The sequence below is a fragment of the Squalius cephalus genome (genome assembly GCF_949319135.1).
Source record: "Squalius cephalus genome assembly, chromosome: 24".
Classification (NCBI taxonomy): Eukaryota; Metazoa; Chordata; class Actinopteri; order Cypriniformes; family Leuciscidae; genus Squalius; species Squalius cephalus.
Genome location: NC_137145.1, coordinates 26665976 through 26685314, shown reverse-complemented (window position 1 = coordinate 26685314; position 19339 = coordinate 26665976). Strand labels below are relative to the sequence as shown.

At 37.2% G+C, this 19339-nt stretch overlaps 1 protein-coding gene across 10 annotated transcripts in view; it reads right to left on the bottom strand.

Annotated features, from left to right (window-relative positions):
• Window positions 1-742: 742 nt before the first annotated feature.
• The window catches only part of pam (peptidylglycine alpha-amidating monooxygenase), a 65628-nt gene continuing 47031 nt past the window's right edge, over window positions 743-19339 (bottom strand). For 6 of the 10 annotated variants that reach the window (XM_079862179.1, XM_079862174.1, XM_079862172.1 and 3 more), the window contains 8 exons: window positions 11765-11975; window positions 11346-11549; window positions 10325-10443; window positions 6580-6679; window positions 6379-6432; window positions 3747-4031; window positions 3600-3659; window positions 743-1534 (listed from right to left, as the gene is read on the bottom strand). In XM_079862179.1, coding sequence (XP_079718305.1) covers window positions 1356-1534; window positions 3600-3659; window positions 3747-4031; window positions 6379-6432; window positions 6580-6679; window positions 10325-10443; window positions 11346-11549; window positions 11765-11975 — 1212 coding nt within the window. In that variant the 3' untranslated portion in view covers window positions 743-1355. Of the gene's footprint in view, window positions 1535-3599; window positions 3663-3746; window positions 4032-6378; window positions 6433-6579; window positions 6680-10324; window positions 10444-11345; window positions 11550-11764; window positions 11976-19339 lie in introns of all 10 variants that reach the window. The other 4 variants (XM_079862173.1, XM_079862177.1, XM_079862178.1 and 1 more) reach the window with 1 other exon arrangement.

Genomic DNA, 19339 nt, shown 5'->3' with positions numbered 1-19339 from the left:
CCTGATTTAGACCGTAGTGACAGTCAGAATTGAAACAGGTCTTCATATTTTGAGTGAATAACTATTAGTGAGGTAAGATTGTGTGAGATGTCCTTCCAACTTTTCTTCTGTCCATACAGTATATGTCACCAATTTCAACACATTTATTGAATGGTTGTTAATTTAGACTTTCTATCTTAACACCAGCATTGGTGTTAAGATAGAGATTCATTACACCGGATCAGTTTTGCCGTTCACTGATCTTTTTTTTTGTTGAAAAGAGTGATCTGTGAATTTATATTTGTTTTCAATGGGGATTTGCAGGGGGAAAACTTTTTCGATTTTTGTTTTGGTGTGAAAATTTGGAGTTAGATCCTTGGGGGTAAGATGACCCACTCAGAACTGTCTTGTTTTTGATTCTGTTACCTATAGTAAATTCTTTAGTCTTCATAATAGGCTATTAACAGGCTATTTGACACTGTTTTTAAAGTATCAAACTATACATAGAATATCTGATTTAGTATTTTACAAGAATCAATCAATGGTGCCTTTTCTTTCAAAGTAAATTAGCAAATGTTTCCATTTATTTCCTGTAACAATATATTGAATGATGCACCAACATCATCCTGTGCCTGTTATGTTGCAATAAATGCAGATTTTCATTAAAAATCATTAACACTATAGTGTAGTGCAGTGTGAATTTTCTAAAATTGATTCTCAATATACATTTAGGAAACTTTATACAACTGGTAGAAAGAAGTGATGCTTTGCAGACACTTTATTACACAAATAACATTGTTACTGAAAATAGTTTTCTTGCAATAAAACCTCATTATCACAACAAATATCAGACACATCTCACATTAGCTTTGAAAATGTAGCAAATACAGCCTTAAATATATGTAGTCATCTTTTTTTCGTATTCTTTTATGCGATGCAAAAAAACCGAATTCAAATCACAGGTGACAGTAGCAGCTCTTAAATATGTGGCACATCTGTAGTAATATATAGGTGCTGCGGAAGGCGAAACACGTAAAAGGCACAAACATACAGAAATTTTATGACACGAAATGCCTGGATCAATTATATATTAATTGCACTGCTATCAGATTGATAAATTATTGGAAGAGATTGACTAGCTGTTCATCATTAAAACTAAATAAATAATCTACGTTTACCCTCCTGTTAAAAAATTATAATCAATTGTCTTTATCCTCAAAATGACCAGTGCTTTGTATCTCCACGTGGTCCCTTAAAATCATAAATTAAAGTGGCAGTCGTAGGTCTCAAAGAGAACGTTTTCACACAGAAGATAAAATGTTTCAGCAGCCGATACAAACGATTACAGGGGTGCTTAAAGTCGGTCCTGACAGCGCTTAGGACGAGGACACCGGGGGTGGCGGAGCGGAGTACTCTTCATTCTCAGAGTCGGTCCCGTCCTCCTCGTCCTTCTCCAGGTCGCTGCCTTCGGTGCTGAGCCGGTCGAAGCCGTGCCGGGTGTAGCCTTTGTGGGAGGCGAAGAAATTCCCCAAGTTCAGGCCTCCTGCAGCTTTGCCTGTGGACGAGAAGGACAGAGAAAGAGGGTTACTCAAAAGCCCTGCAGCATCTAAGCATACAAACTAAACTGTTGAGGAAGAACTACCGGACCTCGTTGGTTTGAACTTCCATTTACCATGTTTGATGCGCTCTGTGTATGTGCAGTGATCACTCTTTATATGGGAATAAAAGCCTAAATTCAATCCGTTCACCATATACAGCGATCATGTATCTTCTGAAGACTTAGATTAAACCACTCGATTCATATGGAATTCTTGGTAACACTTTACAATAAGGTTCATTAGTTAATGTATTAAAGGAACTGTATGTAAGATTGTGGCCAAAACTGGTACTGCAATCACTTTCAAACTACTGTAGAGCGGTGTATCCCCTCCCCCTCCCCCCTGACTCGAGGTTGCCAGTTAGGCTGCAGGATCCAGCAGGAACGTAGGCTGCTACAAGGAGCTTCCAATGGCAAGTGACGAATCTCCTATACAAATGTGGTATACAGCTGTGGTAACTAGAGCAGAGCTGGCAACCCGGATGCCGAAACACTACTGACTTCGTGATTGGTAGATAGGTGGAGGGTGGGGCTTCAGGCCAAAACACAACATGACAACATCAACATCAGTTGAGGGCTGCAACTTCACTTTTATAATGACAATATCCTGGCCGGACTACTGTTGTCAGTGATATAAGTATTTGAAATGAACATGATTTCTTAATGTCTAGTGACATATCAGGGCCATTTTATGATTAATTGAAATACATTTCATGAACTAACAAAGAGCAATTCATTTGTTACTGTATTAGTTAATCTTTGTTAATGTTAGTTAATAAAAATCCAGCTGTTCATTGTTTGTTCATGTGAGTTCACAGTGCATTAACTAATGTTAACAAATACAACTCTTGATTTTAATAATGTATTAATAAATGTTGAAATGAATATCAACTAAGATTAATAAATGCTGTAGAAGTATTGTTCATTCTTAGTTCATGTTAACTAAGGTAAGGTAATGTTAACCAATGAACCTTATAGTAAAGTGTTACCAAATTATTTTATGTTCTCTTTATGAATGTTTTAAAGCGTCAGAGATTTGTGTCAATGATTTCATAAAAAAATATCTTGATTTGTGTTTCGAAGATGTCTTACGGGTTTGGAATGTCGTGAGAGTGAGAAAATGATGACAGAAGAAATGTTTTTAGTAGAACTATCTCTTTAATTTTGTAAAGTTATCACAAATCTGTTTTTTGTTTTGTCATTATGTGGTATGGAGTCAGTGTCGACTGAAAAAAAATAATATTTTAGCATAAGGCTGTAATATAACAAAAATTAAGGGGTCTGAATACTTTCTGACTTTCACATTCTGTGTAATTCTTCCAATAGTGTCTGTATAAATACAGTAAGATACATTTTGTAATATAACTAAATACTTTACTGATTAGCAGTGAACTTGGAGAAGAATACGGTAAAAATTATAGTTATCTACACCAGGGTTATTATCATTAACGAAAACCTTAAAAAAAAACATTTTAATTATTTGAAATAAAATAAGAACTCACAAAAAATATGGAAAAAAAACGACATATTTTATTAGGGCTAGCACGGCAACATTTATTATTTTTGTATAGTTCAAGTACTAAAATAATTAAACTAAAACTTCATAAAAACAGAATAGACATAAAAAACTACAATTTTTTTTTTAAATGCAAACAAAATATTAAAAAATCGAATTCAAAATACTAACAAAAACTATAATAGTGATACTAAAATAATGATGATGTGTTCGATGTGACAAACACATTGCCAAATTGTTATTTTCTTGATTGTTACTGCAGCTTCTCTAGACTTAAGTGTGTATTTTTTAGAAACTATATATGTTTTCTGCTAGTATTTATATGCATTTAAATATCTGAAACACAAAGTCGAGATGTGAAATCAGATTTGACTTCAGGCGTATGGTTTCGTCCCGCACTGAACCGGCTCCAGAGACCAGCCACAAGAAAGGGTTACGACACACATACACATTTCTGTTTAAGAAGCAAGATGACCATGACGTCAATAATCCCTCTGTCTCTCTTACCTCTGATTTTACCCAAGATTCCACCTGTAGATCCTGATGGCTCCATCTTCACTTGACAATCTTCTTAAAAGTAGAAATCGATCAAAAACTATCCGACATACAACACATGGCATGAACAAGACTGTCATGGACAAATTCCACAATTACCACTGTACATCCTGCCCTTCCTCCAGCGGATGAAGACCCCGATGGCGATCACCACCACCAATGGGATGAGCAGTAGAGTGGTGATGACAGCAGGTGACACGCCCTGAGCGCTCTGATTGGCCACGCTCGGGAGCTTCTCCTTCTCCTTATTCTCCTCAGGAGCTGCCAGCGGCTGCTGATGCGCTTTCTGCGCCGGCTCCTCCATCTTCTGCACAGCGGCCACCGGAGACAGGGCCGGAAGCTTGGGTAAGGGCTTCAGATTGGCCTGCACAAACGTTTCTGTTTCTAAAAAACAAGATAACAACCAATGGAATATTGATTACCGATTTGAGGGAATGCTTAACTGTTATGAAAACAGGTGAAATATGACTGACGTTTTCTTGACTGCTTTTGGTAGTTTCACCCATGAATCAATCGTGGAGTTTTTCTAATAATAATAATAATAATAATAATAATAATAATAATAATAATGTTTATTTATATAGCGCCTTTCCAACACCCAAGGTCGCTTTACGAAGATAGATTAAGGAACAGAACCAAATAAACATCAAAGCAAAATACACATACCAAGGGCAGAAAGTAATATACAGAAGTCGCTTACAAAGTTATGTTAAAGATACAAACAAAGAGGGATTCAAACAAATATCATATCCATAACAAGGTACAATTGCTGAAGAGTAATATTCAGAGAAAAGACGTGTTTTTAAAAAGTTTTTGAAGGAGAGAAGGGTAAATGCTTGATAAGTAAGTAGGACCAAGGTTATGGAGAGCTTTGTAAGTGAGAATTAGAATTAGTATAAACCGGAAGCCAATGAAGGTGATAGAGGATTGGAGTAATGTGCTCATTCTTTCTTGTGTGAGAGATCAAGCGGGCTGCAGAGTTTTGAACATATTGTAATCGTTTGATATTTTTGGCCATGAATTGAGTGTAATCTAGTTGAGCTGTGACAAATACTTGTATAACGGTTCATGCATCCTGCTGACTAAGAGAAGATCGAATATGAGAAAGATTACGTAGGTGGAAAAAAGCGGTCTTTACCACTTTACCAATGTGACCATTAAATGAAAGAGTGGATTCAATGAGAGCGCCGTAGAGTCGTATGTCGTAGAGGGCATTATCAAGTCAATATCCAAATCTATCAGTTGATCGGATAATTTAGATACCACAGATTTAGAGCCGATCAATATTACCTCCGTTTTACCCGAGTTAAATTTAAGGTAATTTGCCTCAAGCCAAAGCTTGAGTTCCTTGATGCAAGTTGTTAAAGTAGGCAGAGGAAACACTGAGGTGGGAGGTATACATCTGAATGTCATCAGCATAACAGTGGAAGTTAAACCCATAGCGTTTAATAATTTGTCTAACATAAATAGTGAAAAGAAGAAGGCCTAAGACAGAACCCTGAGGGACACCAGAACTGATGGATTTGGTGGATGATTTGTGCTTCTGGTATATAACAAATTGTTGCCTCCCTGTCAAACCATTGTCCCTGTCATACCAATTGTTGCCTCCCTGAGGAAAACCAGTCAAAGGCTGCGCCAGTAATTCCAGTTGCTGAAAGCCGTGACAGGAGTATCTCAGGACTAACAGTGTCAAAAGCTGAGGTCTAGCAGAAGGAGAGCGCCAGAATCAGAAGCTAGGAGGAGATCATTAAGAGCCTTAACCAGGGCTGTTTCAGTACGGTGTAACGGACGAAAGCCAGACTGGAAAGGTTATGTGCTGTTAAATGAGGTTCAGTGTACCTGTCCTATCATTGATGGTTGCAGGATGTGTTTGACATAAGGCTCAGAGGCACAATATGCGCTTTGTGAAGGTTTCATTGCTTCATTGATGACATACTAAGATCATTATTTCAAGAGCAGCACTGAAACCTTCACAAAGAGCATACTGTGCCTCTGAGCCTTATGTCAAACACATCCTTCAACCATCAGTGATGGAGCAAGTACACTAAGGCCCGGTTTCACAGACAGGGCTTAGACTAAGCCAGGATTAGACCATAGATCAATTAGGACATTTAAGTAATTTTTATAAACATGCTTAGAAAAAAACATTACCGATGTGCATCTTAAAACTAAAAAGGCACTGATATATTTTTAAGATCAGTCAGTGCAAGTTTATTTCAGTGGAAACAGCTCAGACTTACATTTTAGTCTAGGACTAGTCTTAAGCCCTGTCTGTGAAACCAGGGGTGAACCTCATAGGCCTTTCTTAATGCAGTGTATATGTTTCCCGCCTGTCTTGGCCAATCCCAAATAGTGTGTTTTCTCAAGTTTTAAAGGCAAGGCAGCACCAAAATGAGAGTTTAATTTAGAAGCCCATACACGTGAAATGTTTAAAATTTCCAATTGGTAAATATAAACCCCTTAAATGTAACATCGAACCTTTACTAATTAACAAATTATTCACAAAGTTCTCTGCTCTGAGAACTGGAATTAGCATTAGGCTAGTACAACCACTGTTTGTATATGCTCTTGTTTTGGGAAGTCAGATGCTAGTTCCACCTTCTCTATGACATCGTTAAAGATGGCTAGCGATGATTGGTTGGGAAGCAACGGGTAGTCTGACATGTTTCATGTCCACGACATGACATTAGTAGTCAAAATCACACAATCTGACACAGTGATGTGACATTACCTTCAATTTCTTGGACCTCGATTCCACCTTTTTTAACGGAGCGATGTTCTGCTTCTGAAATGAGGAAAAAAATCTTCCAAGCGTCATTTTTTTGTTGTCAGAACAGACAAAAAGCATAGCTTTTCTCATGTACATATTTTTATTTGAAATGTTATACTGCTATGTTCACATATTAGTATATTTATATATATTATAACCTACTTGAAGACTGAACAAACTTCATTACAGAATCTGATGCTGCGTCTCCAACAAAGACGCTCCCATCTGCTGTAACAACAATGTCATGTGGTAATTTAAATTCCTGAAGGAAAAAAAGAAGGAAAAGACTTCAGGTGTCAGAACAAAATATAAGAACGGGTAAATAGATGCATAACAAGAGTACAAGACATTATATTTTGTTGCAGCAATACGGAATATTGTAAATCGGTGTGGCCAAAAGCATCTACTAAACGAATAAATGTGAATGTAAGACGTAGAGAGTAGAGAAACTCTAAAGATATTTACTTATTGGCATGAAAATAAATCCTAATGAAAGATGTGAGCACTACTTCTTTATACTTTATTACACATCATCATCACTCTTCTTTAAATCCCCAAAAAAGACAAGTTAAAAAGGCGCAGTAAGTGATTTCTGAGAAAAGCTGTTGATATTTGAAATCACCAAAACACACGCCCTATCCAAAAGCTATCTTTATAGCTCCGCCCCCAATGCAACGCGGGCACCTCCGCCCTGATGAGTGGACACACCCCCTCATGTGTGGAACGCCCCCTAATGTTGATTGGCTACAAGTGTGTTGTGCTGCTCGGTTCGATCCACTTTCAAGAGTGTTTCTCAGAAATCGCTTACTGCACCTTTAAACCAGACAGGAAGCCACAGCGCTGTCTGATGAGAATGAGAAGGCAAGAGGATGCTATTATTAGCAGATCAGAAAACAAATCTCATACTGGTGTTTCAAGAGATTTAGGATATTTAAACAAATCTCTAAAAGCACAAGATCAGAGCGATAAACGGCACAACAGTTAGATCTATAATGGTTTTACTCGTATATACACTCACCTAAAGGATTATTAGGAACACCATACTAATACTGTGTTTGACCCCCTTTCGCCTTCAGAACTGCCTTAATTCTACGTGGCATTGATTCATCAAGGTGCTGAAAGCATTCTTTAGAAATGTTGGTCCATATTGATAGGATAGCATCTTGCAGTTGATGGAGATTTGTGGGATGCACATCCAGGGCACGAAGCTCCCGTTCCACCACATCCCAAAGATGCTCTATTGGGTTGAGATCTGGTGACTGTGGGGGCCATTTTAGTACAGTGAACTCATTGTCATGTTCAAGAAACCAATTTGAAATGATTCGAGCTTTGTGACATGGTGCATTATCCTGCTGGAAGTAGCCATCAGAGGATGGGTACATGGTGGTCATAAAGGGATGGACATGGTCAGAAACAATGCTCAGGTAGGCCGTGGCATTTAAACGATGCCCAATTGGCACTAAGGGGCCTAAAGTGTGCCAAGAAAACATCCCCCACACCATTACACCACCACCACCAGCCTGCACAGTGGTAACAAGGCATGATGGATCCATGTTCTCATTCTGTTTACGCCAAATTCTGACTCTACCATCTGAATGTCTCAACAGAAATCGAGACTCATCAGACCAGGCAACATTTTTCCAGTCTTCAACTGTCCAATTTTGGTGAGCTTGTGCAAATTGTAGCCTCTTTTTCCTATTTGTAGTGGAGATGAGTGGTACCCGGTGGGGTCTTCTGCTGTTGTAGCCAATCCGCCTCAAGGTTGTGCATGTTGTGGCTTCACAAATGCTTTGCTGCATACCTCGATTGTAACGAGTGGTTATTTCAGTCAAAGTTGCTCTTCTATCAGCTTGAATCAGTCGGCCCATTCTCCTCTGACCTCTAGCATCAACAAGGCATTTTCGCCCACAGGACTGCCGCATACTGGATGTTTTTCCCTTTTCACACCATTCTTTGTAAACCCTAGAAATGGTTGTGCGTGAAAATCCCAGTAACTGAGCAGATTGCGAAATACTCAGACCGGCCCGTCTGGCACCAACAACCATGCCACGCTCAAAATTGCTTAAATCACCTTTCTTTCCCATTCTGACATTCAGTTTGGAGTTCAGGAGATTGTCTTGACCAGGACCATACCCCTAAATGCATTGAAGCAACTGCCATGTGATTGGTTGATTAGATAATTGCATTAATGAGAAATTGAACAGGTGTTCCTAATAATCCTTTAGGTGAGTGTATTTAGACCAGCGGTTCCCAAACTTTTTTTCCTGCGCACCCCCTTCTATGTCCCAACCGGGTTGGCGCACACCCAATCCCCACTTCAAAAAAATAACGCAACAAAGCTTTGTTTTATCACCATATAAAGACTCATGTTTAATCATGCGCAAATAACCAGAACACGCATGACAATAACAACATCAACAAAGTTTCAATATAATGCAACAAAGCTACGCACAAGCTTCACTTTTAAGAGGACGAGTGACAGATACAGGCTCAAGTAACAGAAAGCACGGTTATTTTCAGCCGCGTAATTTAGTTTTATTTAAAAACGAAATATTTTGTAACATTACACATGTGACATGTTTTAAGGTCACTTTTGATCACTTTAATGGATCCTTACTGAAAAAAAAATCTGACTAACCAACACATTTTTTGAACGGCAGTGTACATTCAGTTGGTCATTATTGCAATATAAACACTATCAGAGTGATCAACAAGGTATATCTTCATTTACCAGTCGAAGACGGAGCAACTTTCTGCTATTATGTTTACTCCGTGCACTGTCAAGGGCTTCATCATATCTGTCGTGGTACCGGTCTTTGCAGCAATTATTTTACCGCAAATCGCGCGCTGTTGGCATCGAGCATGGAGAAATGTAGCCATACTTTTGATCGACTTTTCCACATCTTTATGGTATTGTGTGTGTGTGTGCTCGCGTCTCATATGAGTATGTGCGCGGAGAGTTTGTGTGTGTGCTCGGGTCACATTGAGTATGTGTATGTGCGCGAGTTTGTGTGTGTGTGTGCTCGCGTTTCATATAAGTATGTGCGTGGAGAGTTTGTGTGTGCGCGCGCGCGTCTCATATGGTCTCGTATAGAGTTTGCTTGTATGTGCGTGAGCGACTTTATGTGTGTCGTTGTGCATTTCATATGTATTTGTTTTATCAAAAATTAATAAATTATAGTTTTTTTATTTAAAATAAAAGGAAAAGGAATTTACAAAGGAAATGTTTACTGTTCATGTTTTTTTATTGTATGGAAAAATCCCACTTAAAAAAACAGACCGCCATTACATTTTTCCTCTCGCGCACCCCCTGGTGGTAGCTCGCGTACCACACTTTGGGAATCCCTGATTTAGACTCATGCTTTACTTCTTTCTTGCAAGTGTGTATATCTGTTTTGCATACCGTTTTCCCCCCCCCACCAATAAATTATATGAATTTATCCTCTTATTTGCAGACATAACGTGTCATCAGCATCTAATCTGAACTTGTATTTTCTGCTAAAGCCTCTACCGTCTGTAGCGCACCGTTTTGACCTCCACATGAAAAGAGTTGCAGGTAGCAGTTGTACATACACATACAAGATCAGTCTCCATGCTGTGTGTTTATTTCCACGCTAGCGTCACCCATGTAATCTAATGCAAATATTCATGTAATCAATGGCTGCACTTTGTAAGGCAAATGAGTTGAAATGGTTTGAAACAAAGTTAGCTATTTGTGCAACACTGCTACCATTGAACTCTTTATTGGGCAACATTGATCAGAAAGAGTTTTTACTATGTGCTGTTAACAACTAACATCCAGCTCTCAGCAATATCACTGCTCCTATCATGAAGAACGCTTCAAGCGTGTTTTGAGGAATGTTGTGTTGTGCTCAGCAGGGTTGTGTAAATATTTCTTAATCAGCACCTGTGTGTCTGGACTGAAGGAATCCAGGATTTCCTTGGTTGAATAACTGATAACAAACCCTTGAAGAGGAGCAGCCTGCCCATACGGAGCTTCTCCATTCACCGCGTAGATGAGACCGCCTGCAACAACACATGAGCAACATGACTGCAGAGCCTACATTACTACTGAGTTGGGTTTAGCGTCAGTCGTCGAAGGATTTGTATGTTTTTGAACACATTATAGATCAAAGGCCATGTGAATTCACATGGTTAGGCTTGAGATGCTCAGTGAGCTGTTGAGCTTTATGAAACGAATGACATTAAATCCAAATATTCATTCATTTATATTTACTCATAAGTCATACCAAAGTCTTTCTTCTGCTGAACGTAAAGGGATACATAAAGCTTCAAGCAGCAATACGGGGGCAAGCATGACAGTAGCAGATCAGTTACATGAACATTTAACCGGACATGGCATCCCTGGTGATCATTTCAGGAAAAGCCATGAAAATCCTAATGTAGAATCATAACATAACACAACTGCTAATAACTGCAATAACCAGTAGGTGTCATGGTCATCCAATTAATAGGAAATTGTCAGGGCATTGTGACATTTACACATATAAAGTTGTGTGCCAATTTGCCAAAGCACTCCCTGAGTGGAATTATCAATATGGTTTGGTTAATCAAAATCCTGTAGCTTTTCCGGCATTCTGTTAAAATAATCTGACACAGATTTGGTGAATCAGCAGAAAAAATTATGTTTCTAGACCACACAGTTCAAAAGTTAACGGCAGAATCATGAATGCAACATTGCCATTTTGGTAGAGCTAGACAGTTCGAAATTTGACTCAAGACTCCAACAAGTCTGTGCTTTTCCTAAATTTCTCCTTTTGTGTTCCACTGAAGAAAGTTATACAGGTGTGACATGAGTGCATTATGACAAACTATTCCTGTGGTGCTGCAGTCTAATTTCAACTTGAAATTTATATGACAACGTAATAATAAAAAAATCTGATTTATCATGCTCTCTGCATGCATACCTTGGACAGGCGAATATGCGATGGCAAATACTTCTCCTCCAAACACGTCTTTTTTGATCTCCTTCACAAACTCGCCAGTCTCTGCCATGAAGCACTGAATCCGTCCATTGTCCCGATCGGCCACACACAGCTCCCGTTTATCCGGCAGGAACGCCAGGCTGTGCGGGATCCTGAACGGGAAACGCCGCTTTCTGTCCGAGGAGCCTATGCCATCAGCAAAAAATGATTATTAATAAAGTCTTGAAGCTAAACTATCCAAACAGTGTTCTGAAATATCAGCCAGGTGTTGGATGTTCGCCTTACTGAATCAATTCTAGTTAAGCTGTATCATACCTAGCAGCAATATCAGAGTATTGTTAATTGTAAAAGTTTTGTATCACTGTAATATCATGTCTGATAAAATAATGTGCAACGTGTACCTGCTCCCCAGTGTGAGATATATTTGCCCTCTGGTGAGAATTTGAGGATCCTGGAATTGCAGTATCCGTCTGAGACGAAGATGTTTCCAGTAACAGGGTCCACGGCCACATCTGTAGGTTGGCAGAAATGATTCTTGTCACTTCCTGGTTCAAAAGCTTCTCCCAAGACCAGAAGCTGCTTATCTGTGCCGCTACTGCTCAGCTTCAATACCTAGATATGGAGAAAGAATGCTTCAATCGCACCAACTTTATTATAGTTTAAGAAGTCATATACATTATTTTGCTTGACCATTATGATGTGATTTTTTATTATATATTTGTTTCTCACACAATCAAGACATTTCCTTTGCCATTCTGATTAACCTTTTTACTTCCACTGACATTTCTGTCTTATTTTTGTGGACTTCTCATTAAAATCATCATATGAGGAGTCCAAGTTTGAAACAGAATTTTAACAATATAGCTATATATATATATATATATATATATATTTGTAATGTATATTTTATTTATTAAGTTCAGTGTTATTTTTCACTTGATTATTTTCTGTACCTGAATCCTTGAAAACCTTAAAACTGTTTATTTCAATCGTATATTTGTTCAGTTGTATTTGTTGCGATTGCTAATTTTTTTGTTGTTCTTTCTTTTAATAACTGAGTGCTTATTTATCTTTAATAATGCTTGAAATTTATATTAGTTAGGCTAGTTGTTTTTCCATGATATTTTTAAACCACAGGCAAACGTTTCTTGTGTAAGTGTTCTTTTAGCCTGTTAGTTTTTGTTTATGATATTCATCTACAATTAAACGTTTTGCAATAAGATGTAAATAATATCCAAGTTTTTTTTTTTTTTTTTTTACCTTATTGTAATCGAAATTAGGAATCGATAAGAATCTGAATCGATAATCAGAATCGAAATCGTTAAAATTCAAATGATACTCAAACATTGTATCTTGACTGAACACACCCATATTGAAAATGTGAATTCGGAAGCAGTTTATTTTTGAATAAATAAGCATTTAATTAGTAATTAGATAGAAAGCTTGGGATGTGAGTGTGTGCAGTTTACACTGTAGAACACAATGTCAAAGTATCGCCAAGTTAAGTTTACCACAGGATTTATTTCACTCATAAATTAAAAAACTCATTATAAGACCCCATAGGAAAATCTCGAAGGAACCAGCGGCAAAATAGACTTCTGAGTTCTGACGTCATCCCTGTCCCACTCTATTTAGTCAGGGAGCCAAAGTCTCAAAAGCTCAATAAAATGGGTTGAACCTGACATGGTCTGTTATACTTTTTATTTGTGTTTTTTCTGTTAACTTTGACCCTAAGAACCAATAATTGGAGGGTCTGCTCTGCCGGAAATATCGCGAAAAAAAATTGTGGCCATTTTAGTGTATGCACCCTTTATTTTTTATCAGAAAAATGTGAAAAATTATTTTTTTCCTCAAATCCTCAGTGGGTTTGGTAGGCTGTCAATAAATGCATTCCAGATACAAAGAACACATTTGCTGACAACATCCACTGAAAAAATAACTCTTAAAACACATTTCTACATGATTTTGCATCAATTTAATGCAAAAAATTAGGCGTTTTCTCACTTTTTTCCAATATTTTCATCTTTACTTCATTGGCAATCAACTATTCCCCCAAGTTATGACATCAGTCAATATGCCATTCTTTTCACCAAACAGTATACTCATTCCACAGAAAAAATCATAAAAATCCAACCAAAATCAATGGATCTGTGATGATTTCACTAATAGTTGATCAGCAGGCTCAGAACCACAATAGAATTGTAGGCTACTCTCAAAATTCCGAAAGACATGTAGTCCATGAGCCAGGGGGGTTGATCGGTATCATCGGGGGGAAAAATGCTATCATTGTTATTTGGCAAGGTATACACCCCTAGTATTAGAAAAATCATGATAGCAGTGCAGGGATGGTAGTGAAATCACTTTTTTCAGCTCATGAAGTTACTAACCCCCTAAGATAAATTCCGTTTTTGAAATCTGGTGTATATCTGGTTTAGGCTCATGCTAGGGATATTGTCAATATTCTATAATATGGTGCTTGGTATCGCTGGAAAGGGGACCTTTTAGGCTTTCATTTAAGCCCAGTACTGAATCTGTCTGCCAAACACAGAGGTCACATGACTTCTTTAAACCAGAAATAACACACATTTTTTCACAATTTCCGCCTAACACTGTATGCTTTATTTTATCCCTGTGGTATGAAAGAACACCACGGACACAAAACTCAACAACTTCAATACTCAAGGCACTCTGATGACTCAGAAAATGTATAATATACCCATACTATTTATTTGTGAGAGCCTTAAATTAGACTTGTGCAGCCAGCACAAGTCTTCAAATTAGAATAGAGCCAATAGAATGGACAAATAGAATACCCTTGTCCAGGGCCAAATGTTGTAATAAAAACACTTGTAATTGGTGTAACAAAATGTTTCTATCATGTATTTTGATATTCACCCACTTTCAGTTAGAATGTCAGAAAGTAGCTCATGCACTGAATGTTGATGGATTTTGACAAGGTTTTGTCAGTTTTGTGAAAAGATTGTTGGTTCAGTTGACTGGTTATAACAACACTACCAAATATACCATCTTCAATCAACTTCCATTGAGTTCCAGGGGTATTAAATGTAAGTACAAAATACTTTTTCTCTTGTGCTTGTGAATTGGTGGGGAATAGTAGCAGTAGCTAATGTAAGCTTGGTGTTTTTCACACTTAGTATACTTCTTTTAAACTTAAAATAAGAAAGTATACTTTCAGTCTACATTTTATGTACTTCTCAGAAATATACTTAAAATTACACTTCAGTGTACTTGATTTATACTAAGAGAAAAGTCCAGGGCCCGTATTCAAAAAGATTCTAAGAATCCTCTCAGAAAACTCTTAATTTAGCTTAAAGGAGAACTCCGGTCAATTTTAACATTGAGCTCATTTTTTTGTAAATTTGGAGTGCTGTCAGTACAGAGAACAACGACAAAAATCGGTGTTGCCTACACCGTGTTATCCTCTTTTTAAAATTTGCACCCTGTTGACTTCAATAGGGCAAGTTTTAAACCTGCTTTTAGCCTCTTAACATCCTTGATGTGTCATTACAAGTGCCCATGTGAGCGGTGGCTGAATTATTATCATTTTTATCCATATCTTTCACATCTACTGCAGTCAGATTGACCCGCGTTCACTCTGAAGGAATCACTCACGTGGCTGTGCACTTGTAATGACACATCAAGGATGTTAAGAGGCTAAAAGCAGGTTTAAAACTTGCCCCATTGAAGTCAACAGGGTGCAAATTTTAAAAAGAGTATAACATGGTGTAGGCAACACTGATTTTTGTCGTTGTTCTCTGTATTGACAGCACTCCAAATTTACAAAAAAATGAGCTCAATGTTAAAATTGACCGGAGTTCTCCTTTAAAATTTTTTACGTAGGAGTCTTAGCTTAAGAGCGATTCGGGGCCAATCTGAGAGCAACTCTGAGCAAGGAAAAGACAAAAACTTTCATCTTAGTGAGGAGGCGGGGCTGACCCCGTTGCTATGTATGACACAATCTTTTGAAGACTGTGATTGGCTGGTAGTCCAAGAAGGAAAAAAATAGTGATTTTAAGTATAGTGTCTATTCTAAGCCTTCACTTTGAAATTACATGCGACTGTGTACATTACACACTGCTGCATTGTTGCATTTTCCCAGTTGCCAAATATCGTAATGTAGTGATTACTTTAATTTCTGGCACTATTGCATTTCTGCGCTGTCGGAGATGTTAGCGCGTCTCTAAGATCAGTCACAAACATGATCCCTGCACGATCTAATCTATAGCGTCTTATTAACTCACTGTCACCCATTGTCTGCAACAGATTTCTTCTCCTTCTTCTTTCTGCCATGTTCTCCTCTGCTGAAGAAACTCTTAAGCCTCTTAAAAGTCCTCGTCCGTGCTCCTAACAATTTTGACCTTAAGAGGTTAAGATGCCTAAGGGTTAAGATGACCTAAGGGTTAAGATGCTTTCTGAATTACTTTTTTCTTTACTGGGATGTTTTCTTTAATTTTAAGAGTAAACAGCCACATTTCTAAGAATTTTCTTAGAATTTTGTCACTAGGAGCTACTCTTTGCATTAAGATTCTTTATGAATACGGGCCCAGGTATATTTGGCCTGTACTTGAACTCAGTCTTTTGATCCAGATATACTTAAAAAGCAGGGTTCACCAATCTCGGTCCTGGAGGGCCGCTGTCCTGCAGAGTTTAGCTCCAACCGGCTCCAACACACCTGTTTGAAAGTTTCTAGTATGCCTAGTGAGACCTTGATTAGCTGGTTCAGGTGTGTTTAATTGGGGTTGGAGCTAAACTCTGCAGAACAGCAGCCCTCCAGGATCAAGATTGGTGAACCCTGCTTAAAAGAATAATTAAGAATTCAAAGTATACTTGTCTTGTAGTTGTGTTAACTCTTTTGATTGAGTAGTCAATTAAATATACTTTTTTACATAGTTTTTTCATATACATATACTAGTAGTTTACTGAGAGTACACATCAGTGTGTACTTTCATAAACTAAAAAATGTACTACTTGTATTAAAACAGTAAACTGCTAGTTTACTTATAAGTTCACTTGTAGTACAGATGCATTACAAATTAGAAACCTAGTTGTGTACTTAGTTTACTACTCTTACAAATACTAAAAATACTAAAAGTGAGCCAATTTAGTCCCAAGCAGTATTGAAATAGTACACAATTTTACTACAAGTACACATTGATATTAGTATACTTACTACATAAAGTATACTTAAAAATATACTTGAAAATTACTTAAGTATACTTCATAAAATGAACATGAAGACATGCACTTTTATGATGAAGAGATGCACTTTTATAATGGACAGATGCACTTTTATAATGGATAGATGCACTTTTATAATGGAGAGATGGACTTTTAGAATGGATAGATGGACTTTTATGATGATAGATGCACTTTTATGATGGACAGATGCACTTTTATGATGGATATATGTACTTTTATAACGGATAAATGCACTTTTATGATTATGAGATGGACTTTTAGAATGGAGAGATGGACTTTTATAATGGATAGATGCATTTTTATAATGGATAGATGGACTTTTATAATGGATAGATGCACTTTTATAATGGATAGATGCACTTTTATAATGATAGATGCACTTTTGATGGATAGATGCACTTTTATAATGGATAGATGCACTTTTATAATGGATAGATGCACTTTTATAATGGATAGATGCACTTTTATGATGGATAGATGCACTTTTATGATGGATAGATGCACTTTTATAATGGAGAGATGGACTTTTAGAATGGATAGATGGACTTTTATGATGGATAGATGCACTTTTATGATGGACAGATGCACTTTTAAAATGGAGAGATGGACTTTTATAATGGAGAGATGCACTATTATGATGGACAGATGCACTTTTAAAATGGAGAGAGGGACTTTTATAATGGATAGATGCACTTTTATGATGGAGAGATGCACTATTATGATGGACAGATGCACTTTTATGATGGACAGATGGACTTTTATAATGGACAGATGCACTTTTATGATGGATATATGCCCTTTTATAACGGATAAATGCACTTTTATGATGGATAGATGGACTTTTATAACGGAGAGATGGACTTTTAGAATGGATAGATGGACTTTTATGATGGAGAGATGGACTTTTATGATGGAGAGATGGACTTTTATAATGGAGAGAGGGACTTTTATAATGGATAGATGCACTTTTATGATGGAGAGATGCACTATTATGATGGACAGATGCACTTTTATGATGGACAGATGGACTTTTATAATGGACAGATGCACTTTTATGATGGATATATGCCCTTTTATAACGGATAAATGCACTTTTATGATGGATAGATGCACTTTTATAACGGAGAGATGGACTTTTAGAATGGATAGATGGACTTTTATGATGGAGAGATGGACTTTTATGATGGAGAGATGGACTTTTATAATGGACAGATGCTCTTTTATAATGGATAGATGCACTTTTATAATGGACAGATGCACTTTTATGATGGATATATGCACTTTTATAACGGATAAATGCACTTTTATGATGGATAGATGCACTTTTATAATGGAGAGATGGACTTTTAAAATGGATAGATGGACTTTTATAATGGACAGATGCCCTTTTATAATGGATAGATGCACTTTTATGATGGATAGATGCACTTTTATAATGGATAGATGGACTTTTATAATGGATAGATGCACTTTTATAATGGATAGATGCACTTTTATAATGGATAGATGGACAGATGCACTTTTATAATGGATAGACAATAATAGATTTTTACAGCGATTGATTCCAACAATCTTTTCACAAAACTGACAAAACCTTGTCAAAATCCATCAACATTCAGTGCATGAGCTACTTTCTGACATTCTAACTGAAAGTGGGTAAATATCAAAATACATGATAGAAACATTTTGTTACACCAATTACAAGTGTTTTTATTACAACATTTGGCCCTGGACAAGGGTATTCTATTTGTCCATTCTATTGGCTCTATTCTAATTTGAAGACTTGTGCTGGCTGCACAAGTCTAATTTAAGGCTCTCACAAATAAATAGTATGGGTATATTATACATTTTCTGAGTCATCAGAGTGCCTTGAGTATTGAAGTTGTTGAGTTTTGTGTCCGTGGTGTTCTTTCATGCCACAGGGATAAAATAAAGCATACAGTGTTAGGCGGAAATTGTGAAAAAATGTGTGTTATTTCTGGTTTAAAGAAGTCATGTGACCTCTGTGTTTGGCAGACAGATTCAGTACTGGGCTTAAATGAAAGCCTAAAAGGTCCCCTTTCCAGCGATACCAAGCACCATATTATAGAATATTGACAATATCCCTAGCATGAGCCTAAACCAGATATACACCAGATTTCAAAAACGGAATTTATCTTAGGGGGTTAGTAACTTCATGAGCTGAAAAAAGTGATTTCACTACCATCCCTGCACTGCTATCATGATTTTTCTAATACTAGGGGTGTATACCTTGCCAAATAACAATGATAGCATTTTTCCCCCCGATGATACCGATCAACCCCCCTGGCTCATGGACTACATGTCTTTCGGAATTTTGAGAGTAGCCTACAATTCTATTGTGGTTCTGAGCCTGCTGATCAACTATTAGTGAAATCATCACAGATCCATTGATTTTGGTTGGATTTTTATGATTTTTTCTGTGGAATGAGTATACTGTTTGGTGAAAAGAATGACATATTGACTGATGTCATAACTTGGGGGAATAGTTGATTGCCAATGAAGTAAAGATGAAAATATTGGAAAAAAGTGAGAAAACGCCAAATTTTTTGCATTAAATTGATGCAAAATCATGTAGAAATGTGTTTTAAGAGTTATTTTTTCAGTGGATGTTGTCAGCAAATGTGTTCTTTGTATCTGGAATGCATTTATTGACAGCCTACCAAACCCACTGAGGATTTGAGGAAAAAAATAATTTTTCACATTTTTCTGATAAAAAATAAAGGGTGCATACACTA